The following is a 26,213-nucleotide window of genomic DNA, read 5'->3' on the forward strand; positions in this document are numbered from 1 at the left end:
AAAATATTAACCAGGAGATAGTTGTACCTTCTTTGTGTCCGAATCCAGTTTCAAAGAAGGAACGTTTGTTACACAATTTGGACGTAGTCCGTGCTCTAAAATTCTATTTAGAGGCTACTAAAGATTTCAGACAAACATCTTCCTTGTTTGTTGTTTATTCTGGTAAAAGGAGAGGTCAAAAAGCGACTTCTACCTCTTTCCTTTTGGCTTTAAAGCATTATCCGATTGGCTTATGAGACTGCTGGACGGCAGCCTCCTGAAAGAATCACAGCTCACTCCACTAGGGCTGTGGCTTCCACATGGGCCTTCAAGAACGAGGCTTCTGTTGACCAGATATGTAAGGCAGCGACTTGGTCTTCACTGCACACTTTTGCCAAATTTTACAAATTTGATACTTTTGCTTCTTCGGAGGCTATTTTTGGGAGAAAGGTTTTGCAAGCCGTGGTGCCTTCCATTTAGGTGACCTGATTTGCTCCCTCCCTTCATCCGTGTCCTAAAGCTTTGGTATTGGTTCCCACAAGTAAGGATGACGCCGTGGACCGGACACACCAATGTTGGAGAAAACAGAATTTATGCTTACCTGATAAATTACTTTCTCCAACGGTGTGTCCGGTCCACGGCCCGCCCTGGTTTTTTAATCAGGTCTGATGAATTATTTTCTCTAACTACAGTCACCACGGTATCATATGGTTTCTCCTATATATATTTCCTCCTGTCCGTCGGTCGAATGACTGGGGTGGGCGGAGCCTAGGAGGGATCATGTGACCAGCTTTGCTGGGACTCTTTGCCATTTCCTGTTGGGGAAGAGAATATCCCACAAGTAAGGATGACGCCGTGGACCGGACACACCGTTGGAGAAAGTAATTTATCAGGTAAGCATAAATTCTGTTTTTTGTAGGGCGTACCTTGCACCTTGTAATTACAAGCCATTTATGTCATAATATTAGTAAAAAATTTGTAGTTATCAGCTAAAGCCAATTAGGGGAAATATGTAGCAGGGTAAGCCTTAACTCGTCAGGATGGTGCATTTCAAGTTCTGAGAATTAGAAAATCATCAGTTTTTAGAGCTAAATTACATTAAAAGGGGTAAAATAAATCTTAAAAATATACTGCAAAGTTCTTTCATAATATAGTGTTCTTCACAGAAAATGTTGCCAGACGGGTGTCATTATAAAGTAGCCTGGAGGAGGGATCAGTTGTAAATAAAGTAAGGTAAACTTTGATGAATGAAAGCCCGTTTTTTAAAAATACTATTAAAAACAGGGGCACTTTCATTCATCAAAGTTTACAAAGCAGCCGTTTTGATTAAAATCTTACCTCTCTTCTTTGCACAGCCAGAGCAGTTTCCCCAGGGGCGTATTTATCCCTAGGCCAACATGGCCGGTGTCTAGGGCTGCAGATTTGGGGGGGCGGCACAGTGGCACTTGCAACTGCAGATTTTTTTTCGGTAAATTTAAAATTGTATTTTTTTTTTTTTCTGTTCTGCGGTCACGTGACCCGGCTTTTTGCCGAGGTCACGTGACATTTTCTCTCTTCCGCCGCCCGCCTTCATGTCCGCTGCCTCACTCACAGACAGTTGCCAACTTGCCGCACATGGATGGGGGAGACACGCACGCGCACGTGATCTCCCTCCCTGGGCAGTGAGGAGCGGATGTGAGGATCGCACGCACAGTCATGATATCACATCGCAGATCGGACCGTCACTGGAGCGGAGAGGACTGGTGAGGAGGGAGCCAGCAGGGCAGGGGTGACCGGGTGGGAGGACTGGTGAGTAGGGGGGTGAGGTGACCCAGGGGGCACAATCTAAAGAATTAATTATATTTATAATAGACTACTAATAGAGTGTCAGTCAGTGTATATTAGTGTAATTATTAATTAAATAACTACTACTTAACTAAGCCGCCCTAACTCAGACTCTGTAAAAGTATTCACTGCGCTGTTCGCTCAGCAGCTCACTCATCATACCTGAAAGTGAAAGCCTAAGCAAACGGCCCAACTCTGAAGTTCTCAAAAACAACAACAAAAAACTGGAGAAGACGTCACTTATAAAAGAAACAAAAAGTAATAAGAGGTGGCGCTTTTTGTTGAAAAAGCTGGGATTCTGGGAAGGAAACTCTGAACAAATATCTATTGATTTAAATTTACTGCAAAAAATGGAGTTGGGGTTAATAAAAGTCGTTAATAGCTCCTCCTCTTAATGTTTAAAACTTGAATGCTGATTTAATGCAGTGTAGTATTTTCTTATATATACATATAAACACACAACATATATCATAACAATTTTAAAATGCAGCAGCAAAACAAAATCACAACTTCCTAACCAAAAATTGATATGTCTGAGTGCCTAGGGCAACACAAAACCTAAATACGCTCCTGAGCTTCCCCCACACGGAGATCCTCTCTTCACATATCAATGACTAATCCAGCTTCCTCCAATCACGGCTTTCCCCCCAGGGTAGTCATTGCCTGAGGCCATGCAGTGATTGGAGGAAGCTGGATTAGTCATTGATGTGTGAAGAGAGGGTTTCCGGGTGGGGAAAGCTGCTCTGGCTGTGAAAAAAAAAAAGCAAAGGTAAGTTTTTAATCAAAAGGCTGCCTTCTAAACTTTGATGAATCAAAGTGCCCCTGTTTTTAATAGTATTTAACAAAAAACAAGCTTTCATTCATCAAAGTTTACCTTCACTTTAATATTGTACATTTTCTGCTAGTCAAAGCACAAATTGCATAATTTAATATAAATGTATTTAATGATATTTTGTGAAAAATTTTAATGCCTGTTAATCTTAGTTAATATTGCACCCATTAAAAAAGATCCTGGGAGAACACTGCAATGCATAACTAAACATTATATATAAAAATCTGTTTGCTGTTCCTTTAATATAGGTTTCTTCCCAAACTTGCTGATTTTGTTTTCTCCATCTGATTTAATGTTGTAATGTAGTTAACTTTTTTTTTTTTTTTCAAAAATGTCATTTCTTTTTAAAAACTTCTTTCAGGATGAAATATTGGACATGTTGCAAGAGGAAAACTTCAGATTTTAACACATTTTTGTCTCAAGAAGGTTGTGCAAAGAGTTCACATTTATGGATCAAGAAAGATGATGTAAGTTTTTGTTAGTATATAGATAACTTCATTTTTAGATGGGTTATCAAACGATTTTATTTGGCTGTAAATCTCTTGATTTTCTTTTTTTTTTTTTTTTTTTTTTTTTTTTTTTTAAAAAAAAGCTAATTATATAGTTTTAAAAATAGATGCATTTTTTTTTTTACTAATTATAACGTTAAAATTGTAATTGCGTGATTGTACATGCGATCGTGTGATTTCAATGATGGGATCCGGTCAGGGAGGAGTGCCTATGACGCTAGGCACGCCCTTCAGCCTGCGATCCCAGTTAGGAAGCTGCTATAGCTTTAGTACAGACAGATTCCGCAGCGCTATAAACTTAGGGTATACAAGATAACATTTACAGGGATCAAATGGGTAGAGGGCCCTGCCAAGAGTTGCCCTGTTGTAGTCGGCTCCTATGAAAGTGAACTACAAACAGCTGGGTTTAAAGGCTAAGGGGTTCAATGGAATAGCAGTGGAGATGGGAAGGTTAGTGTAGGTTGTATGCATCCCTGAATAGTAGTCTTCAGGGAGCGCTTGAAGCTTTCAAACCTAGAAGAGAGTCTTGTGGAGCGAGACAGAGTTCCTCAAGATGGGAGCCAGTCTGGAGAAGTCCTTTAAACGGGAATGTGAGGAAGTAACAAGAGAGGAGGAGAGTAGCTCGTGAGCAGAGCAAAGGGGACAGGGGGGAGAGTATCTGGAGACCAGGTCTGAGATGTAGGGGGGAGCAGTGCAGTTGAGGGCTTTGTATGTCAGAGTGACAATTTTGTGTTCTGGAGGCAAGAGGAAGCCAGTGAAGGGATTGGCAGAGAGGTGCAGCAGACGAAGAGCGACGTGTAAGGAAGATAAGCCTGGCAAAGGCATTTATTATGAATTGTAAAGGAGCAAGGCGGCAGCTAGGGAGACCAGAGAGGATGGAGTTGCAATAGTTGAGGCGGGAAAGGATGAGCGAATGGATTCAAATCTTTGTTGTGTCATGTGTAAGAAAATGTCTAATTTTAGAGATGTTTTTAAGGTGGAAGCGGCAGGCTTTAGCCAAGGACTGAATGTGAGGAGTGAAAGAAAAATCTGAGTCAAGTGTGACCCCAAGACATCTGGCATGCGCGGTAGGGGTAATGGAGTTATCAACAGCTATAGAGAAATGGGGGGTGGAGAATTTTGAAGAAGGGGGGAAAATAAGGAGCTCAGTTTTGGTGAGCTTTAGCTTAAAGGGATACTGAACCCAAATTATTTCTTTCGTGATTCAGATAGAGCATGACATTTTAAGCAACTTTCTAATTTACTCCTATTATCAAATTTTCTTCATTTTCTTGGTATCTTTATTTGAAATGCAAGAATGTAAGTTTAGATGCCGGCCCATTTTTCTTTCATGTAATTAGCAAGAGTCCATGAGCTAGTGACGTATGGGATATACATTCCTACCAGGAGGGGCAAAGTTTCCCAAACCTCAAAATGCATATAAATACACCCCTCACCACACCCACAATTCAGTTTTACAAACTTTGCCTCCGATGGAGGTGGTGAAGTAAGTTTGTGCTAGATTCTACATTGATATGCGCTCCGCAGCAAGTTGGAGCCCGGTTTTCCTCTCAGCGTGCAGTGAATGTCAGAGGGATGTGAGGAGAGTATTGCCTATTTGAATGCAGTGATCTCCTTCTACGGGGTCTATTTCATAGGTTCTCTGTTATCGGTCGTAGAGATTCATCTCTTACCTCCCTTTTCAGATCGACGATATACTCTTATATATACCATTACCTCTGCTGATTCTCGTTTCAGTACTGGTTTGGCTTTCTACAAACATGTAGATGAGTGTCCTGGGGTAAGTAAATCTTATTTTCTGTGACACTCTAAGCTATGGTTGGGCACTTTGTTTATAAAGTTCTAAATATATGTATTCAAACATTTATTTGCCTTGACTCAGAATGTTCAACTTTCCTTATTTTTCAGACAGTCAGTTTCATATTTGGGATTATGCATTTGAATTATTCATTTTTTCTTACCTTCAAAAATTTGACTCTTTTTTTCCCTGTGGGCTGTTAGGCTCGCGGGGGCTGAAAATGCTTCATTTTATTGCGTCATTCTTGGCGCTGACTTTTTTGGCGCAGAAATTCTTTTCCGTTTCCGGCGTCATACGTGTCGCCGGAAGTTGCGTCATTTTTTGACGTTATTTTGCTCCAAAAATGTCGGCGTTCCGGATGTGGCGTCATTTTTGGCGCCAAATAATGTGGGCGTCTTATTTGGCGCTAAAAAATATGGGCGTCGCTTTTGTCTCCACATTATTCAGTCTCATTTTTCATTGCTTCTGGTTGCTAGAAGCTTGTTCTTTGGCATTTTTTCCCATTCCTGAAACTGTCATATAAGGAATTTGATCTATTTTGCTTTATATGTTGTTTTTTCTCTTACATATTGCAAGATGTCTCACGTTGCATCTGAGTCAGAAGATACTACAGGAAAATCGCTGTCTAGTGCTGGATCTACCAAAGCTAAGTGTATCTGCTGTAAACTTTTGGTAGCTATTCCTCCGGCTGTTGTTTGTATTAATTGTCATGACAAACTTGTTAATGCAGATAATATTTCCTTTAGTAAAGTACCATTGTCTGTTGCAGTTCCTTCAACATCTAAGGTGCGGAATGTTCCTGATAACATAAGAGATTTTGTTTCTGAATCCATCAAGAAGGCTATGTCTGTTATTTCTCCTTCTAGTAAACGTAAAAAATCTTTTAAAACTTCTCTCCCTACAGATGAATTTTTAAATGAACATCATCATTCTGATTCTGATGACTCTTCTGGTTCAGAGGATTCTGTTTCAGAGATTGATGCTGATAAATCTTCATATTTATTTAAAATGGAATTTATTCGTTCTTTACTTAAAGAAGTATTAATTGCTTTAGAAATAGAGGATTCTGGTCCTCTTGATACTAATTCTAAACGTTTAGATAAGGTATTTAAATCTCCTGTGGTTATTCCAGAAGTTTTTCCTGTTCCTAATGCTATTTCTGCAGTAATTTCCAAAGAATGGGATAAATTGGGTAATTCATTTACTCCTTCTAAACGTTTTAAGCAATTATATCCTGTACCGTCTGACAGGTTAGAATTTTGGGACAAAATCCCTAAAGTTGATGGGGCTATTTCTACCCTTGCTAAACGTACTACCATTCCTACGTCAGATGGTACTTCGTTTAAAGATCCTTTAGATAGGAAAATTGAATCCTTTCTAAGAAAAGCTTAACTGTGTTCAGGTAATCTTCTTAGACCTGCTATATCATTGGCTGATGTTGCTGCAGCTTCAACTTTTTGGTTGGAAACTTTAGCGCAACAAGTAACAAATCATGATTCTCATGATATTATTATTCTTCTTCAGCATGCTAATAATTTTATCTGTGATGCCATTTTTGATATTATCAGAGTTGATGTCAGGTTTATGTCTCTAGCTATTTTAGCTAGAAGAGCTTTATGGCTTAAGACTTGGAATGCTGATATGGCTTCTAAATCAACTCTACTTTCCATTTCTTTCCAGGGTAACAAATTATTTGGTTCTCAGTTGGATTCTATTATCTCAACTGTTACTGGTGGGAAAGGAACTTTTTTACCACAGGATAAAAAATCTAAAGGTAAAAACAGGGCTAATAATCGTTTTCGTTCCTTTCGTTTCAACAAAGAACAAAAGCCTGATCCTTCGTCCTCAGGAGCAGTTTCAGTTTGGAAACCATCTCCAGTCTGGAATAAATCCAAGCCTGCTAGAAAGGCAAAGCCTGCTTCTAAGTCCACATGAAGGTGCGGCCCTCATTCCAGCTCAGCTGGTAGGGGGCAGGTTACGTTTTTTCAAAGAAATTTGGATCAATTCTGTTCACAATCTTTGGATTCAGAACATTGTTTCAGAAGGGTACAGAATTGGTTTCAAGATGAGACCTCCTGCAAAGAGATTTTTTCTTTCCCGTGTCCCAGTAAATCCAGTGAAAGCTCAAGCATTTCTGAATTGTGTTTCAGATCTAGAGTTGGCTGGAGTAATTATGCCAGTTCCAGTTCCGGAACAGGGGATGGGGTTTTATTCAAATCTCTTCATTGTACCAAAGAAGGAGAATTCCTTCAGACCAGTTCTGGATCTAAAAATATTGAATCGTTTTGTAAGGATACCAACGTTCAAGATGGTAACTGTAAGGACTATCTTGCCTTTTGTTCAGCAAGGGAATTATATGTCCACAATAGATTTACAGGATGCATATCTGCATATTCCGATTCATCCAGATCATTATCAGTTCCTGAGATTCTCTTTTCTGGACAAGCATTACCAGTTTGTGGCTCTACCGTTTGGCCTAGCTACAGCTCCAAGAATTTTTACAAAGGTTCTCGGTGCCCTTCTGTCTGTAATCAGAGAACAGGGTATTGTGGTATTTCCTTATTTGGACGATATCTTGGTACTTGCTCAGTCTTTACATTTAGCAGAATCTCATACAAATCGACTTGTGTTGTTTCTTCAAGATCATGGTTGGAGGATCAATTTACCAAAAAGTTCTTTGATTCCTCAGACAAGGGTAACCTTTCTGGGTTTCCAGATAGATTCAGTGTCCATGACTCTGTCTTTAACAGACAAGAGACGTCTAAAATTGATTGCAGCTTGTCGAAACCTTCAGTCACAATGATTCCCTTCGGTAGCCTTATGCATGGGAATTCTAGGTCTTATGACTGCTGCATCGGACGCGATCCCCTTTGCTCGTTTTCACATGCGACCTCTTCAGCTCTGTATGCTGAATCAATGGTGCAAGGATTACACAAAGATATCTCAATTAATATCTTTAAAACCGATTGTTCGACACTCTCTAACGTGGTGGACAGATCACCATCGTTTAATTCAGGGGGCTTCTTTTGTGCTTCCGACCTGGACTGTAATTTCAACAGATGCAAGTCTCACAGGTTGGGGAGCTGTGTGGGGATCTCTGACGGCACAAGGAGTTTGGGAATCTCAGGAGGTGAGATTACCGATCAATATTTTGGAACTCCGTGCAATTTTCAGAGCTCTTCAGTTTTGGCCTCTTCTGAAGAGAGAATCGTTCATTTGTTTTCAGACAGACAATGTCACAACTGTGGCATACATCAATCATCAAGGAGGGACTCACAGTCCTCTGGCTATGAAAGAAGTATCTCGAATTTTGGTTTGGGCGGAATCCAGCTCCTGTCTAATCTCTGCGGTTGATATCCCAGGTATAGACAATTGGGAAGCGGATTATCTCAGTCGCCAAACGTTGCATCTGGGCGAATGGTCTCTTCACCCAGAGGTATTTCTTCAGATTGTTCAAATGTGGGAACTTCCAGAAATAGATCTGATGGCGTCTCATCTAAACAAGAAACTTCCCAGGTATCTGTCCAGATCCCGGGATCCTCAGGCGGAGGCAGTGGATGCATTATCACTTCCTTGGAAGTATCATCCTGCCTATATCTTTCCGCCTCTAGTTCTTCTTCCAAGAGTAATCTCCAAGATTCTGAAGGAATGCTCGTTTGTTCTGCTGGTAGCTCCGGCATGGCCTCACAGGTTTTGGTATGCGGATCTTGTCCGGATGGCCTCTTGCCAACCGTGGACTCTTCCGTTAAGTCCAGACCTTCTGTCTCAAGGTCCTTTTTTCCATCAGGATCTGAAATCCTTAAATTTAAAGGTATGGAGATTGAACGCTTGATTCTTGGTCAAAGAGGTTTCTCTGACTCTGTGATTAATGCTATGTTACAGGCTCGTAAATCTGTATCTAGAGAGATATATTATAGAGTCTGGAAGACTTATATTTCTTGGTGTCTTTTTCATCATTTTTCTTGGCATTCTTTTAGAATACCAAGAATATTACAGTTTCTTCAGGATGGTTTAGATAAGGGTTTGTCCGCAAGTTCCTTGAAAGGACAAATCTCTGCTCTTTCTGTTCTTTTTCACAGAAAGATTGCTATTCTTCCTGATATTCATTGTTTTGTACAAGCTTTGGTTCGTATAAAACCTGTCATTAAGTCAATTTCTCCTCCTTGGAGTTTGAATTTGGTTCTGGGGGCTCTTCAAGCTCCTCCATTTGAACCTATGCATTCATTGGACATTAAATTACTTTCTTGGAAAGTTTTGTTCCTTTTGGCCATCTCTTCTGAATGAATTCCAACAACATTAGTAGAGAAATTGTGGTTCCTTCATTATGTCCTAATCCTAAGAATTCTAAGGAGAAATCGTTGCATTCTTTGGATGTTGTTAGAGCTTTGAAATATTATGTTGAAGCTACTAAATCTTTCCGAAAGACTTCTAGTCTATTTGTCATCTTTTCCGGTTCTAGAAAAGGCCAGAAAGCTTCTGCCATTTCTTTGGCATCTTGGTTGAAATCTTTAATTCATCTTGCCTATGTTGAGTCGGGTAAAACTCCGCCTCAGAGGATTACAGCTCATTCTACTAGGTCAGTTTCTACTTCCTGGGCGTTTAGGAATGAAGCTTCGGTTGATCAGATTTGCAAAGCAGCAACTTGGTCCTCTTTGCATACTTTTACTAAATTCTACCATTTTGATGTATTTTCTTCTTCTGAAGCAGTTTTTGGTAGAAAAGTACTTCAGGCAGCGGTTTCAGTTTGAATCTTCTGCTTATGTTTTTCATTAAACTTTATTTTGGGTGTGGATTATTTTCAGCAGGAATTGGCTGTCTTTATTTTATCCCTCCCTCTCTAGTGACTCTTGTGTGGAAAGATCCACATCTTGGGTAATCATTATCCCATACGTCACTAGCTCATGGACTCTTGCTAATTACATGAAAGAAAACATAATTTATGTAAGAACTTACCTGATAAATTCATTTCTTTCATATTAGCAAGAGTCCATGAGGCCCGCCCTTTTTTTGTGGTGGTTATGATTTTGTATAAAGCACAATTTTTCCAATTCCTTATTTTATATGCTTTCGCACTTTTTTATCACCCCACTTCTTGGCTATTCGTTAAACTGAATTGTGGGTGTGGTGAGGGGTGTATTTATAGGCATTTTGAGGTTTGGGAAACTTTGCCCCTCCTGGTAGGAATGTATATCCCATACGTCACTAGCTCATGGACTCTTGCTAATATGAAAGAAATGAATTTATCAGGTAAGTTCTTACATAAATTATGTTTTCGTGATTCAGATAGAGCATGACATTTTAAGCAACTTTCTAATTTACTCCTATTATCAAATTTTCTTCATTTTCTTGGTATCTTTATTTGAAATGCAAGAATGTAAGTTTAGATGCCGGCCCATTTTTGGTGAACAACCTGGGTTGTTCTTGCTTATTGGTGGATAAATTCATCCACCAATAAAAAAAGTGCTGTTCAAGGTTCTGAACCAAAAAACTTAGATGCCTTTTTCAAATAAAGATAGCAAGTAAACGAAGAAAAATTGATAATAGGAGTAAATTAGAAAGTTGCTTAAAATTTCATGCTCTATCTGAATCACGAAAGAAAATTTTTTAGTTCAGTGTCCCTTTAAGGTTGTGAGAGGACATCCAAGATGAGATATGAGAGAGACAGTGACACGGGTTAGCAAGAAAGGAGATCGGTCTGGTGCAGAGGTGTAGATTTTGGTGTCGTCTGCATACAAATGATAATGAAACCTGTGGGACTTTATTAAGGAACCTAATGATGACGTGTAGATTGAGAAGAGAAGGGGACCGAGGACAGATCCTTGTAGTACCCCAACTGAAAGAGGTAACGGGGCAGAGGTTGCCCCACAGAAGGCTAAACTAAAGGTACGATTAGACAGATAGGAAGAGAACCACGAGAGAGGTGTTGCAGATGACGAAAGTTTGGAGCAAAAGAGGGTGGTCGACAGTTTCAAAGGCTGCAGACAGATCAAGGAGGATAAGCAGAGAGTGGCCTTTGGATTTTGCTGTAAGTAGGCCATTGGTAACCTTAACAATTGCTGTCTCTGTGGAGTGTAGGGGACGAAATCCAGATTGCAGTGGGTCAAGGAGGGAGTTTAATGTAAGGAAATGGGATAGACGTACATATACTAGCTTTTCAAGAAACTTTGAGGCAAGAGGGAGGAGGGAAATAGGGCGGTAGTTGGATGGGGAGGTTGGATCGAGAGTTTTTTTGAGGATAGGTGTGACCAGTGCATGTTTAAGAGATGAGGGAAATATACCAGTGCTGAGGAAGAGGTTGAAGATATGTGTGAGTATAGGGGTAAGGGAAGAAGAGAGGGAGGGGAGTAGCTGTGAGCTTATGGGGTCGAGGGGACGGGTAGTGAGGCGAGAGGACAGTATAAGGGCAGAAACCTCTTCCTCTGTAACGGGGGCAAAAGAGCTAAATTTATATTTATGTGGGTTTTGGATGATTGTGAGCTTTTGAGGGGGTGGGAGTCTGGTTAGTATGTTGAGAGCTGATTTCATTTCTGATGCCGATTTTGTTGTTGAAGTAGTGGCAAAATCTTGAGCTGAGAGAGAAGTTATAGTAGGAGGTGGGCGTGGGTATTGAACGTGGAGAACAGACGTTTTGGATTTGAAGAAAGAGTAGAGAAGTAATGTTGCTTATATAGATTAAGGGCAGAATAGTAAGAGTTCAGGATGAACTTATAGTGAAGAAAGTCAGCTGAACTCCGAGATCTTCTCCAGCGTCTCTTAGCAGTACGGGAACATCTGCGTAGGTACCGTGTCAGAGGAGTATGCCAGGGCTGAGGATGAGTGTATGATTTCTGAGCTGTTGTAGGTGGGGCCAGATAGTCAAGGGCCTATGTAAGGGTGGAGTTATAGTGGCAGATTCATTAGGGCAGGAAAAGGAGGGTATGGAAGAGAGGAGAGGTTTGAGAGAGTTAGTGAGCTGTTGCTGAACTAATTACTTGATTCTTCTGTGAATTTTGGTGTGAGGGGTAAAAGGAGGGAGAGTTGTTGAGAGGGAGGTGATGTTACAAGTAATAAGGTGATGGTCAGAGGAAAAGGGGAGTTGTTGAAGTTTGAGATTGTGCATCGATAGCTGAAAATCAGATCAAGGGAGTGACCATCTTTGTGAGTGGGAGAATCAGTCCATTGAGACATGCCGAAAGAGGAAGTGAGATGCAGAAATTGTTTTGCTGAGTAGGCGGTGGGACTGTCAAGAGGGATGTTGAAGTCGCCAAGAATGAGGGCGGGGTGTCTGAGGAAAGGAAATAAGGTAGCCAGGCAGCAAAGTGATCTAGAAATAAAGTTGAGAAGCTAGGGGGGCGGTATATCACTGCAAAGCGTATAAAAAGGGGAGAGAATAAGCGAATCATGTGTTTCGAATGAAGAAAATGTGAGGGAAGAGAAGGGCTGTATTTGTTGAAAGGTGCAACGAGAGGAAAGTAAAATACCAACACCACCTAAATATCTATTACCAGACCTAGGAGTGTGGCTGAAGTGAAGAACCCCATGTGACAGTGCAGCAGCGGAAACTGTGTTTGAAGGAGAGAGCCAGGTTTCTGTGAGAGCCAGAAGATTGAGAGAGTGGGAAATAAATAGGTCATGGATAGAAGTGAGCTTGTTGCAAACACAGCACAAGTGAAGGAGGTGGTGGCTTTAGATGAGAGGAATGAGATTAAGGTTTCAAGAGTTTTGTTTTTGAAGTCTATTGAAAGGCACACATGGGTGTGCAAGGCTAGGAAGTTGTGGGGGACCAGGATTAGGGGAGATGTCACCAGCAGCTAGTGAGCAAGAGGGAGAGTGACATGAGATGCAGATTTACAGTAGTGAGATTGTTTTTGGTATGAGATGCAAGGGGGAGAGAGAGAGAGAGAGAGAGAGAGAGAGAGTCTTTAGTAATGTGTGACGTTCATGAATAAAAATGTAAGGTGAGGTTAGGAGAGATGGGCTATTGAACAGTGCAGGTGGTTAAAAAATAGATTGTATATGAAGTTTATGGGTGTATATAACAACTGAGCTGCTGTTCTTTCCTGGTAGAGCGCTTCTATTTCTATATGCATTTGTATTATAATAGTGGGGAATTCTCGCTAAGGGGGTTATGGGGCATTCCTTTTCCAATGTGCTTAGAAGAATATGGCTGCACCTCATTGACAAAGCCCAAGGAAGGCCGAAACAATTGTCTCGGTTTGCCTAGTTCAGAGGAGGATTGGTTGGTATTTCGGGACTGGACTGGCCTTACTAGATGTGATCAGACTATCATCTGTGTAAAGCACAATTGGGCTAAAAGAAGCTGCTCCTGGGTGGTAACTCACCATAGAACAAGCTACTGAGCTGCTGTTAGTTCCTGGTAGAGCACTTTTCTTTCTGTATTCATATATAATTATACTCACACTTAGAGGATGCTAAAGTAACTTTTATATTTGAATAGTTTGTAACAGCAATTATGCACTGCATTTTGTTTGCAATATTTACATTGCTTTGCAGCTCAATAATATACCCCTTGATAAGTATGTTTGTCCCTACATGGCTAGAGCAAAGAAGATAAATAGAAGTGAGCTTCTGCACCAATCAAGCAATGGGAAAAATAAAGTAAATGTTGCATCACAACTTTATTTATTTTTAACTAGCCATGATTGAATATTTTATAGTACAGACAATACTATCTGGAGAATAAAACACTTTTGCTCAGTAATCCGTATTTGTTTGAGTACACCTGTGCATGTATGGTATATTATACTGCTACTTTTCTTTCCCTCGTTTTTGCAGGGTAAAAAAGTTGTTCCATGTAGACATGACTGGCATCAGACTGGTGGTGGAGTGACTATATCAATCTATGCAAAAAACTCAGTCCCAGAGTTAAGCTATGCAGAAGCCAATAGTACACGGGTAATTTTCCAGTTACTTTAAATTAAGTAATGGTTGTACTGAATAACGTAATTACTGTCCTGCCATTGACAGAATTGTATTTACAGGCTAACCATTCCTGTGACTTAAACATACTCATTTTTATTCTAAAATGAAATATGAAAGAGCAGCATTTAAACATTAACCAGCTAAATCAGTTGTTTTCTTCCTGCTAAGGCTCATTAGCTGTTATATACTTGTTGGTCAGTCAGTGCACATTAGCTGGAAGTATTCAGCTGATATAGTTTCAAGTTACAGTCAAACGGTTATGGTCTCACCTCGTTTTATTTATTGTCAGGCAAAAAAAGAAATCAACATCTTTTAAAGCTGCTCTTTTCATTTTTTTAAGACACAATGAGTCCATGGATCATCTTAATTACTAATGGGATATTCACCTCCTGGTCAGCAGGAGGAGGCAAAGAGCACCACAGCAGAGCTTTTAAATAGCTCCTCCCCTCCCTCCCACTCCAGTCATTCTCTTTGCCTATGTTAGTTATAGGAAGAGGTAAAGTGAGGTGTTAGAATAGATTCTTCAATCAAGAGTTTGTTATTTTTAAAGTAGTGCCAGAGTGTGCTACTTTGTTCTAGGGTGTAGCCGTAGTCCATTTCAGTCTCTACAGAAGAGCTTTGGTGGCTTTAAAGCAATGGGAACTTGTGGGACATAATTCTCACTGCGCCTCCCATAATGATGCTGCAATGACTGAGAAAACCTGAAGCATTTTACTCAGGAGTTTCGTTTCTTTCCAGGTCCATGCGAGGGAGAGGACCTCTTAAACCTGAGAACTGCCTTGCTGCCAGGCAGAGAATGAGGTTTGTGCTAACCTTTTTTCTGGTGATAGAGATATCAGAGAAAGTTTGGGCACTTTCTTAAATTAACATTTCACCTCATTTAACTTGGATTCAGACTCCCCTAGTTAGCAGGGGACATTTAGACAGTCGGGACGCTGGCTTTAGCTTATCTTTCAGAGCCTCTACTGAGGCTTAGTGGGGAGCAACTCCCCCAAGTGTCCCCCTGGCTAATAATAGGGCTGTCTGGGTGAAAGAGACAGTATATCTGCTTGAAGTCTTTTACATTTGGGCTTGCATTGCGGCTTAGACCCCTAATACTCTGCTAGGCACTGACTGTAATATAAATAAGCCTGACACTAAGGGAGTATGACACATGTTGCTGGTCAGGCTGTCTACTTGATTCCGGGGGTGACAAGGAGACCGGGTGGTTACATGTTTTCCCTTTTATTTATGTATTGATGACAGTCTGCTTTAGTGTTTGGTTAGTCAAGTGACACATTAGCAATGTCAAAACGGAGCCAATGCTTCTTTCTACCGGTGCAACATTACCGAGATAACTGTGGTGGTGCATATGTTATCTTGAGATACTTCGTAAGGTCTAGCCTTTTACTCCCGGCGCCTTTACTCAAACAATGGCGACCGGGAGATAATTTGGATGACGCCCACGAGGGGCGGAGTTGGTAAACGGCGCCAAGGCTTTCTCTCCACCCTCCTAACAGTTCTGGATACGCTAGGAGTGGAGGATGGCGCCGTGCAGAGAGAGACTTCCTTCTTGTTACTTCCGGGTATCGGAAGACAATGGACGGAGGACTTTGTGACTAAATGTTTGCGCTGTGTTCAGCTTCAGTATAGGCAGGTTGTCTATCGTTTCTGCTAGGTCAAGCTGAAGGTTTAGATGGACTGACAAGTTCCTCATACATCTTCAATGTTTGCTTTAATAAAAATGCGTTACTTTTTAACATTTAAAGGGACAGTACCACTTGCCATATGTGGATTTTTATTTGCAATTGGTTAAGTTTTTATTTCATTATTCTGCCATATGTGAGGCAGGTTGATTAAACAAGTGTGCATTAATTTTTCTATCTCGCATGCAGTGCCCTGCGGTTCCTTGCAATTTCCATCTGGAATTGATGCACAAGATATTGTTTCCTTAATGTCATGGCAATGTCTATGGACAACAATGTTGACATGCTAATTTGCTTACTTCTGCACACAGTACTAAGAACTGACCGTTAAAATTTAAAGAGACACGTAACTTTTTTTGTGTGTCAATTTTTTTTCCAAAATTTCACTTTTTTTCTACATCTACCCTTTTTAGGGTGTTTGCTGCTTAGGAGTCTGTTGACATATTTTTTCTTTAGCGTCCCACAAGACTTTATGGCCCATTTGCAGTACCCTGCGTTTCCTCTCTCTAGCCACCCGGGTTACTCTACATTTCATGCAGGCAAAGGACATTACTAGAGGAATTATTTTCAATCGTTTAGGGTGATTGATTCAGTAGATGCTATTCCAAATGGTTCTTCCCTGTTATCTGAAAGAGGAAGATACTTAGGGATTATATGAGAGAGAATTCTCAGACTCAGAAGAATAATATCTTTATTCTATCCAGAGGTTGTTTTTCTTTCAGGTTTTTAACTTGAATTCTTTTATTGGTTACTTTGGAAGGTTTTAGCTACCCTGGGCGACTCCGACACTACCGGTGTAGTCTATCCTAGTGCGTCCAGTAAGTTATAAGAAATGGAAGAGACCGCATTCCCTATATTTAAGAAAATGTTTCCCATAGCCGACTCGGTTAAGGAGGCTGGGCAAACATTCTCTAGGGTGGAAGGAGTAGTTTCTATAGTTGGATTTTTCAAATGTCCTACGGACAAAATTAGAAAAGGGATGTACACCAGGACTCACAATAGCATCCAGCTGTGTACTTTGCTACCGTCACTAGTGAGAAGGCATTTTTGTCTGATGCGTTGTCTGATGATACGAAGTCAGAAACTCCCCTGGATAAAATCCAGGAAAGGATAAGAGCTTTCAAATTGGCTAATTCCTTTATTTCAAATTCTTCCCTTCAAGTTATCAACTTGGAAGCATAGGTTTCAGGTTTCTCTGTTCCAGCTCACAGAGCCTTATGGTTAGAGCCTTGCTCTACGAATGTATGCTCTAAGTCTAAGCTTTTAGCGATTCATACAAGGGGAAGACCTCGTTGGGACCTAGCTTGACGGAAATTATATCTTTTGAAATTTAAAGATTTAAAAAAAAAAAAAAAAAAAGAAATCCAATTAGCCTGCTGTTGACTCAAGGACAGCATGAAGGACATGCCCCCGTTCCGGGATCGGATCTTGCAGGGGGCAGACTTTCTGTCTTCGCTCAGGCTTGGGTTTGAGATGTTCGGGATCCCTGGGCAATAGAGAATAGTGTTCCAAGGATACAAATTAAAGTTCAAAAGTTTTCCTTCCAGGGGCAGGTTTCTGTTTTCAGGATTATCTGCAGATCAGACAAGAGGAGCGGCATTCTTACACTACGTAGGAGAACTCTCAGACCTGGGAGTAATTGTTCCAATACAGGTACAGGGTCTGGGTTTTTTATTTCAATTGGTTTGTGGTTCCCAAAAGAAGAGGGAACCTTCAGACCACTTTTTAGATTTCAAGGGTCTAAACAAATGTCTTAGTGTACCGTCCTTTAAGATGGAAACTATTCGTTCCATTCTTCCCTTGATCCAAGAGGGTCAATTTATGACAACAGTGGATTTAAAGGGCGCGTACCTTCATGTGCCATTCACAAGAATCTTCTAAGGTTTGCCTTTCTGGACAAACGCTTCCAGTTCGTGACTCTTCCTTTCGGTCTTGCCACAGCTCTCGGAGTTTTCACAAAGGCTTCCTTAGTACCAAGCACAAGGATAGTTTTCTTGGGAATCATAATTGATTCCATGTCGCTGAAGATTTTTCTCACAAAATGTCAGGAAATCAGAGATTATCGATTCTTGTCTAGTCATTCAGTCCACTCCTCGGCCTTCAGTGACTCAGTACATGGAGATAATCGGGTTGATGGTGGCGGCAATGGACATCATCCCGTTTGCTCGGTTCCATCTCAGACCTCTGCAGTTAAGCATGTTCTGATAATGGATCGGAGATTATACAGATTTGTCTTCTCGAATACTACTGGAGCAGAAGACACGGGATTCTCTTCAATGGTGGTTGTCTCTGGATCATCTCTCCCAGGGAACCTGCTTCACAGACCATATTGGGTGATTGTGACAACAGGCGCCAGCCTTCTAGGGTGGGGAGCAGTCTGGAGCTCCCTAAGGGCTCACAGGTTTTGGACTCAGCCAGAGTCTGTTCTTCCTATAAACATTCTGGAGCTGAGAGCGATCTACAATGTTCTTCTGGCCTGGCCCCAGTTAACATCGGTCCAGTTTATCAGGTTCCAGTCGAACAAAATAACGTCAGCGCTTTACATCAATTATCAGGGAGGAACGAGGAGTTCCTTAGCGATGACAGAAATATCCAAAATAATTCACTCATAGGAGTTGTTAGGATTCCTAGAATTTTTGTCTTTTCTCCAAGAGGGTTTGGAGAAAGGTTTATCGTTAAGTCAAATCTATTTTGCTACACAAACGTCTAGCAGATGTTCTAGATGTACAATCATTTTGTCAAGCCTTGGTCAAGATCAGGCCTGTGTTCAAACCAGTTACTCCTCCATGGAGTCTGAATTTAGTTCTCAGAGTTTTTCAAGGAGCTCAGTTTGAGCCTATGCATTCCTTAGATATTAAGTTGTTATCTTGGAAGGTTTTATTTCTGGTGGCTATTTCTTCTGCTCAGAGTGTCAAATCCCTCGTCATTTCAGTATGAGTCTCCTTATCTTATTTTCCATGCTGATAAGGTAGTTTTGCGTACCAAATTAGGATTTCTTCCTAAGGTTTTTTCTGATCGGAACATTATTTAGGAGATTGTTGTGCCTTCCTTGTGTCCTAATCCTTTTACACAATTTGGACGTAGTCCGTGCTTTAAAGCTTTACCTGCAGACTACTAAGATCTTTCGTCAGTCTTCTTCTTTGTTTGTGGTTTTCTCAGGAAAACACAAGGGACAGAAAGCTACGTCTACTTCTTTCTTTTTGGCTGAAGAGCATCATATGTTTTGCATATGAGACTGCTGGACAGCAGCCTCCTGAAAGAGTTACGGCTCATTCCACAAGTGCTGTTGCTTCCTCATGGGCATTCAAAAATGAAGCTTTTGTGGAACAGATTTGTAAGGCTGCAACTTGGTCCTCTCTTCACACTTCTTCAAAGTTTTACAAATTTGACACTTTTGCCTCAGCTGAGGCTGTTTTTGGGAGAAAGGTTCTTCAAACAGTGGTGCCTTCCGTTTAGGTTTCCTGTCTTGTCCCTCCCTTATCTGTGTACTCTAGCTTGGGTATTGAATCCCATGAGTAATTAAGATGATCCATGGACTCATCGGGTCTTAAAAAAGAAAAGAAAATGTATGTTTACCTGATAAATTTATTTATTTTTTGACACGATGAGTCCACGGCCCGCCCTGTTCTTTTAGACAGGTTATGGGTTATTGTAAACTTCAGACACCTCTGCACCGTGGATTTCCCTTTCTCTTCCTAACTTCGGTCGAATGACTGGAGAGGGAGGGGAGGAGCTATTTAACAGCTCTGCTGTGGTGCTCTTTGCCTCCTCCTGCTGACCAGGAGGTGAATATCCCATTAGTAATTAAGATGATCCATGGACTCATTGTGTCAAAAAAGAAATACATTTATCAGGTAAGCATAAATTTTCTTTTTAATTGTAGAAAATGATTGCATACGGTGTCCTTTTATATTACTGTCCACTGGAATGGTTAGTTTGAAAATTCAACATTAATAATGACAATATATAGTTATTTGTTCCTGTGAGTGCCGCCATCTTGAAATCTGTTTTTCACTACATTCTATACTGATGTGTTTGCACAAGTGTAGTAACTCCCATTCAGATATCTGCAGTGTAACCTAAGTTCCATAATGGCAGCACCCATGGTTAGAGGGTGGGGCATGAAATGTGTTTAGGGTCCCTTTAAAAGTACATGAAACACAGTTTTTTATTTTGTGATTAATATAGAGCATGCAGTTTTAAACAATCTTCTGATATGCTTCTATTACTGAGTAAGCTTTGTTCTTTTGGTGTCCTTTGTTGAAAAGCATACCCAGGTAGGCTTAGTAGTATCATTGCACTACTGGGAACTAACTGCTGAATGGTAGCTGCACTTATGCCTTTTGTTTTTAGCTCACCTGATGTGCTCAAGTAGCTCCCGGTAATGCATTGCTATACAGTGGGGCAAAAAAGTATTTAGTCAGCCACCAATTGTTCAAGTTCTCCCACTTAAGAAGATGAGAGAGGCCTGTAATTTTCATCATAGGTATACCTCAACTATGAGCGACAAAATGTGGAAACAAATCCAGACAATCACATTGTCTGATTTGGAAAGAATTTATTTGCATATTATGGTGGAAAATAAGTATTTGGTCACCTACAAACAAGCAAGATTTCTGGCTCTCACAGACCTGTATCTTCTTTAAGATGCTCCTCTGTCCTCCACTCATTACCTGTATTAATGGCACCTGTTTGAACTTGTTATCAGTATAAAAGACACCTGTCCACAACCTCAAACAGTCACACTCCAAACTCCACTATAGTGAAGACCAAAGAGCTGTTGAAGGACACCAGAAACAAAATTGTAGACCTGCACCAGGCTTGGAAGAATGAATCTGCAATAGGCAAGCAGCTTGGTGTGAAGAAATCAACTGTGGGAGCAATAATTAGAAAATGGAAGATATACAAGACCACTGATAATCTCCCTCGATCTGGGGCTCCACGCAAAATCTCACCCCGTGGGGTCAAAATGATCACAAGAACGTTGAGCAAACATCCCAGAACCACACGGGGGGATTTAGTGAATTACCTGCATAGAGCTGGGACCAACGTAACAAAGGCTACCATCAGTAACACACTACGCCGCCAGGGACTCGGATCCTGCAGTGCCAGACGTGTCCCCCTGCTTAAGCCAGTACATGTCCGGGCCCGTCTGAAGTATGCTACAGAGCATTTGGATGATTCAGAAGCGGTTTGGGAGAATGTCATATGGTCAGATGAAACCAAAGTAGAACTGTTTGGTAGAAACACAACTCGTCGTGTTTGGAGGAGAGAGAATGCTGAGTTGCAACCAAAGAGCACCATACCTACTGTGAAGCATGGGGGTGGCAACATCATGCTTTGGGGCTTTTTCTCTGCAAAGGGAACAGGACGACTGATCCGTGTACATGAAAGAATGAATAAGGCCATGTATCGTGAGATTTTGAGTGCAAACCTCCTTCCATCAGCAAGGTCATTGAAGATGAAACGTGACTGGGACTTTCAGCATGACAATGATCCCAAACACAATGCCCGGGCAACAAAGGAGTGGCTTCGTAAGAAGCATTTCAAGGTCCTGGAGTGGCCTAGCCAGTCTCCAGATCTCAACCCCATAGAAAACCTTTGGAGGGAGTTGAAAGTCCGTGTTGCACAGCGACAGCCCCCAAACTTCACTGCTCTAGAGGAGATCTGCATGCAGGAATGGGCCAACATACCAGCAACAGTGTGTGACAACCTTGTGAAGACTTACGGAAAACGTTTGACCTCCTGTCATTGCCAACAAAGGATATATAACAAAGTATTGAGATCAACTTTTGATATTGACCAAATACTTATTTTCCACCATAATTTGTAAATAAATTCTTTCCATATCAGACAATGTGATTGTCTGGATTTGTTTCCACATTTTGTCTCTCATAGTTGAGGTATACCTATGAAAATTACAGGCCACTCTCATCTTCGTAAGTGGGAGAACTTGCACAATTGGTGGCTGACTAACTACTTTTTTGCCCCACTGTACCTTCAATAATGGATACCAAAAGAATAAAGCTAATTTAATATTAGAAGTAAATTGGAAGTTGTTTAAAATTGTATGCTCTATCTGACTCATGAAAGAAAAATATTGGGTTTAGTGTCCCTTTTTAAAATATGGTGACTATACCAGTAATGTCCCTTTTAAGCACTGCATGGTAATTAATTGGCCTAGAATTGAGGAATATGGTTTGTTCACGTATAGAGCATACCCAAACGAGCAATTACTGTATTGGTTTCCTTTTTCCAACCCCTAAACTCACAGCTATATATTTTTTTTTTAATATACCGTATTAGTCATGTAAGTATAATGATTTTATACAGAGTATTGTTACTGGATAATATTCCTGAAAGAGATTACTGATTAGTTTTTTTTTTGTTTTGTTTTTTTATAAAAACTGTATTTTTTGATATTTAGAAGTGATTAAAATAATTTCTACTTGTTTTTATCTCTAGGTAAACATTTATATAGTATTTGATGGTGAAAAGGAGTTTACACAGAATATAGAGTTATGGGGGGTAAGTACACACTACATAAGTGTTTCTCAATCCACTATGCATTTTTACTGTCAATTTTTTAATTTTTTTTTTTTAATTATATATTTTTCATGTAATTGGCAAGAGTCCATGAGCTAGTGACGTATATGATATACATTCCTACCAGGAGTTTTCCCAACCTCAAAATGCCTATAAATACACCCCCCACCACACCCACAATTCAGTTTTACAAAATTTGCCTCCTATGGAGGTGGTGAAGTAAGTTTGTGCTAGATTTCTACGTTGATATGCGCTTCGCAGCATGCTGAAGCCCGGTTTTCCTCTCAGAGTGCAGTGAATGACAGAGGGATGTGAAGGGAGTATTGCCTATTGAATGCTATGGTCATCCTATCGGGGATCTATTTCATAGGTTCTCTGTTATCGGTCGTAGAGATCTCTTCTCCTACCTCCCTTTTCAGATCGACGATATACTCTTATATACCATTACCTCTACTGATTCTCGTTTCAGTACTGGTTTGGCTATCTACTATATGTAGATGAGTGTCTTTTGGTAAGTATGTTATTTTATTTGACACTCTCAGCTATGGTTTGGCACTTTATATGTAAAGTTCTAAATATATGTTTTATTCAGGTTAATCAGTATATTTCCTTCATTCAGACTGTCAGTTTCTTTTTTTGGGAAATGCATATGAATAATTTTTATTTTTTTTCTTACCTGAAAATGTTTCACATTGATTTTTCTTTCTAAATTGCGGGCTGTTAGGCTCGCGGGTGCAAAAAATGCTAGAATTTATTGTGTCATTTTTGGCACAAGACTTTTTTGGCGCGAAAATTACGTTTGTTAATGTTTATGACGTCATTTCCGGCGTCGTAGTTGCGTCATCTATGACGCTCATGTTTGTTTGCAGACGTTTTGGCGCCAAAAAATTTGTCAATTGTGGGCGTCATACTTGGCACCAGTTTTTTTTACATTAAGTCTGTTTCTTTTTGCTTCTGGTTCCTAAAGGCTTGTTCTGTTTGCATTTTTTCCCATTCCTGAAACTGTCATTTAAGGAATTTGATAATTTTGCTTTATATGTTATTTTTTCTATTACATATTGCAAGATGTCGCAATCTGACACTGTATCAGAATCTACTTCTGGAAAGCTGCTGCCTGATGTCGGTTCTACCAAAGCTAAGTGCATTTGTTGTAAACTTGTGGTAACTGTTCCTCCGGCTGTAGTTTGTGTTAGTTGTCATGATAAACTTTCAAAAGCAGATAATATTTCCATTAGTAGTAGTCCATTACCTGTTGTTGTTCCTTCAACATCTAATGTTCAAGATATTCCTGTTAATGTAAGAGAATTTGTTTCTAATTCTATTCAGAAGGCTCTGTCTGTTACACCACCTTCTAATAAACGTAAAAGGTCTTTTAAAACTTCTCATAAATCAGATGAATTTTTAAATGACCGCCAACATTCTGATTTATCTATCTCTGATGAGGATCTATCTGGTTCAGAAGATTCTGCCTCAGATATTGACACTGACAAATCTTCATATTTATTTAAGATGGAGTTTATTCGTTCTTTACTAAAAGAGGTGTTGATTGCATTAGATATGGAGGAGTCTAGTCCTCCTTGATATTAAAACCAGTAAACGTTTAAATTCGTTTTTTAAACCTCATGTAGTTATTCCAGAGGTTTTTCCAGTTCCTGATGCTATTTCAGATGTAATTTCTAGGGAATGGAATAGTTTGGTAACTTCATTTACTCCTTCTTTAAGGTTTAAGAGACTGTACCCTTTGCCGGCTGATAGATTGGAGTTTTGGGAAAAAATACCCAAAGTTGATGGGGCTATCTCTACTCTTGCTAAACGTACTACTATTCCTACGGCAGATAGTACTTCTTTTAAAGATCCTTTAGATAGGAAGCTTGAATCTTTTCTAAGGAAGGCTTATTTATGTTCAGGTAATCTTCTTAGGCCTGCTATTTCTTTGGCTGATGTTGTTGCAGCTTCAACTTTTTGGTTGGAGGCTTTAGCACAACAAGTACCAGATCATAATGTGTATAGCATTGTTAAGCTTCTTCAACATGCTAATAATTTCATTTGTGATGCCATTTTTGATATCATTAGAATTGATGTCAGGTATATGTCTTTAGCTATTTTAGCTAGAAGAGCTTTATGGCTTAAATCTTGGAATGCTGATATGACTTCTAAGTCAACATTGCTATCTCTTTCTTTCCAAGGTAATAAATTATTTGGTTCTCAGTTGGATTCTATTATTTCAACTGTCACTTGGGGGAAGGGAGCTTTTTTGCCTCAGGATAAAAAATCTAAGGGTAAATTTAGGGCTGCTAACCGTTTTCGCTCCTTTCGTCAGAATAAGGAACAGAAACCTGACCCTTCCCCTAAAGGAATGGTTTCCAATTGGAAGCCTTCTCCAGTCTGGAATAAATCCATGCCTTTTAGAAAATCAAAACCAGCCCCCAAGTCCGCATGAAGGTGCGGCCCTCATTCCAGCACAGCTGGTAGGGGGCAGATTACGATTTTTCAAAGATGTTTGGATCAGTTCAATTCAAAATCATTGGATTCAGAACATTGTTTCTCAAGGGTACAGAATAGGTTTCAAGGTAAGACCGCCTGTGAGAAGGTTCTTTCTCTCACGCATTCCAATAAACCCAGTAAAGGCTCAGGCTTTTCTGAAATGTGTTTCAGACCTGGAGTCATCTGGGATAATTGTGCCAGTTCCATATCTGGAACGGGGTCTGGGGTTTTATTCAAATCTGTTCATTGTACCAAAGAAAGAGAATTCTTTCAGACCAGTTCTGGATCTAAAAATTTTGAATCGTTATGTAAGGATACCAACATTCAAAATGGTGACTATTAGGACTATTCTGCCTTTTGTTCAGCAAGGGCATTATATGTCCACAATAGACTTACAGGATGCATATATTCATATTCATATTCTTCATATTCCAATTCATCTAGATCACCATCAGTTCCTGAGATTATCTTTTCTAGACAAGCATTACCAGTTTGTTGCTCTTCCTTTTGGCCTAGCAACAGCTCCAAGGATCTTCTCAAAGGTTCTCGGTGCCCTTCTCTCTGTAATCAGAGAGTGGGGTATTGCAGTGTTTCCTTATTTGGACGATATCTTGGTACTTGCTTTACAGTCATTACATTCTGCAGAATCTCACACGAATCAACTCGTGTTTCTTCAAAAACATGGTTGGAGGATCAATTTACCAAAAAGTTCCTTGATTCCTCAGACAAGGGTAACCTTTTTGGGATTCCAAATAGATTCAGTATCCATGACTTTGTCTCTAACAGACAAAAGACGTCTGAATTGGTTTCAGCTTGTCGGAACCTTCAGTCTCGGTCATTCCCTTCAGTAGCTATGTGCATTGAAGTTTTAGGTCTCATGACTGCAGCATCGGACGCGATCCCCTTTGCTCGTTTTCACATGAGACCTCTTCAGCTTTGTATGCTGAACCTTTGGTGCAGGGATTATACAAAGATATCACAATTGATATCCTTAAATCCCAATGCTCGACTATCTCTGACTTGGTGGTTAAATTACCACTGTTTAGTTCAAGGGGCCTCTTTTGTTTGTCCAACCTGGACTGTGATTTCAACAGATGCGAGTCTTTCAGGTTGGGGAGCTGTCTAGGGATCTCTGAGAGCGCAGGGGGTTTGGAAATCTCAAGAGGCGAAATTACCAAGCAATATTTTGGAACTCCATGCGATTTTCAGAGCTCTTCAGTTCTGGCCTCTTCTGAAGAGAGAATTGTTTATTTGTTTTCAGACAGACAATGTCACAACCGTGGCGTATGTCAATCATCAAGGTGGGACTCACAGTCCTCAGGCTATGAAAGAAGTATCTTGGATACTTGCATGGGCGGAATCCAGCTCCTGTCTAATCTCTGCGGTTCATATCCCAGGTATAGACAATTGGGAAGCGGATTATCTCAGTCGCCAGACTTTACATCCGGGAGAATGGTCTCTTCACCCAGATGTTTCTTCAGATTGTTCAGATATGGGGGCTTTCAGAAATAGATCTGATGGCTTCTCATCTAAACAAGAAACTTTCCAGGGATCCTCAGGCGGAAGCAGTGGATGCGTTGTCACTTCCTTGGAATTATCAACCTGCTTATATCTTTCCGCCTCTAGTTCTTCTT

At 40.3% G+C, this 26,213-nt stretch overlaps 1 protein-coding gene across 1 annotated transcript in view; it reads left to right on the top strand.

Moving 5' to 3' along the window:
• CHORDC1 (cysteine and histidine rich domain containing 1) overlaps positions 1 to 26,213 on the top strand; it is a gene marked incomplete in the record, with an annotated part of 188,509 nt that overhangs the window by 123,065 nt on the left and 39,231 nt on the right. Inside the window, 3 exon segments of the mRNA XM_053708627.1 lie at positions 2,997 to 3,102; positions 13,718 to 13,837; positions 22,015 to 22,077. Coding sequence (XP_053564602.1) covers positions 2,997 to 3,102; positions 13,718 to 13,837; positions 22,015 to 22,077 — 289 coding nt within the window.

Source organism: Bombina bombina, chromosome 3, assembly GCF_027579735.1.
Source record: "Bombina bombina isolate aBomBom1 chromosome 3, aBomBom1.pri, whole genome shotgun sequence".
In the NCBI taxonomy this organism is placed as follows: domain Eukaryota; kingdom Metazoa; phylum Chordata; class Amphibia; order Anura; family Bombinatoridae; genus Bombina; species Bombina bombina.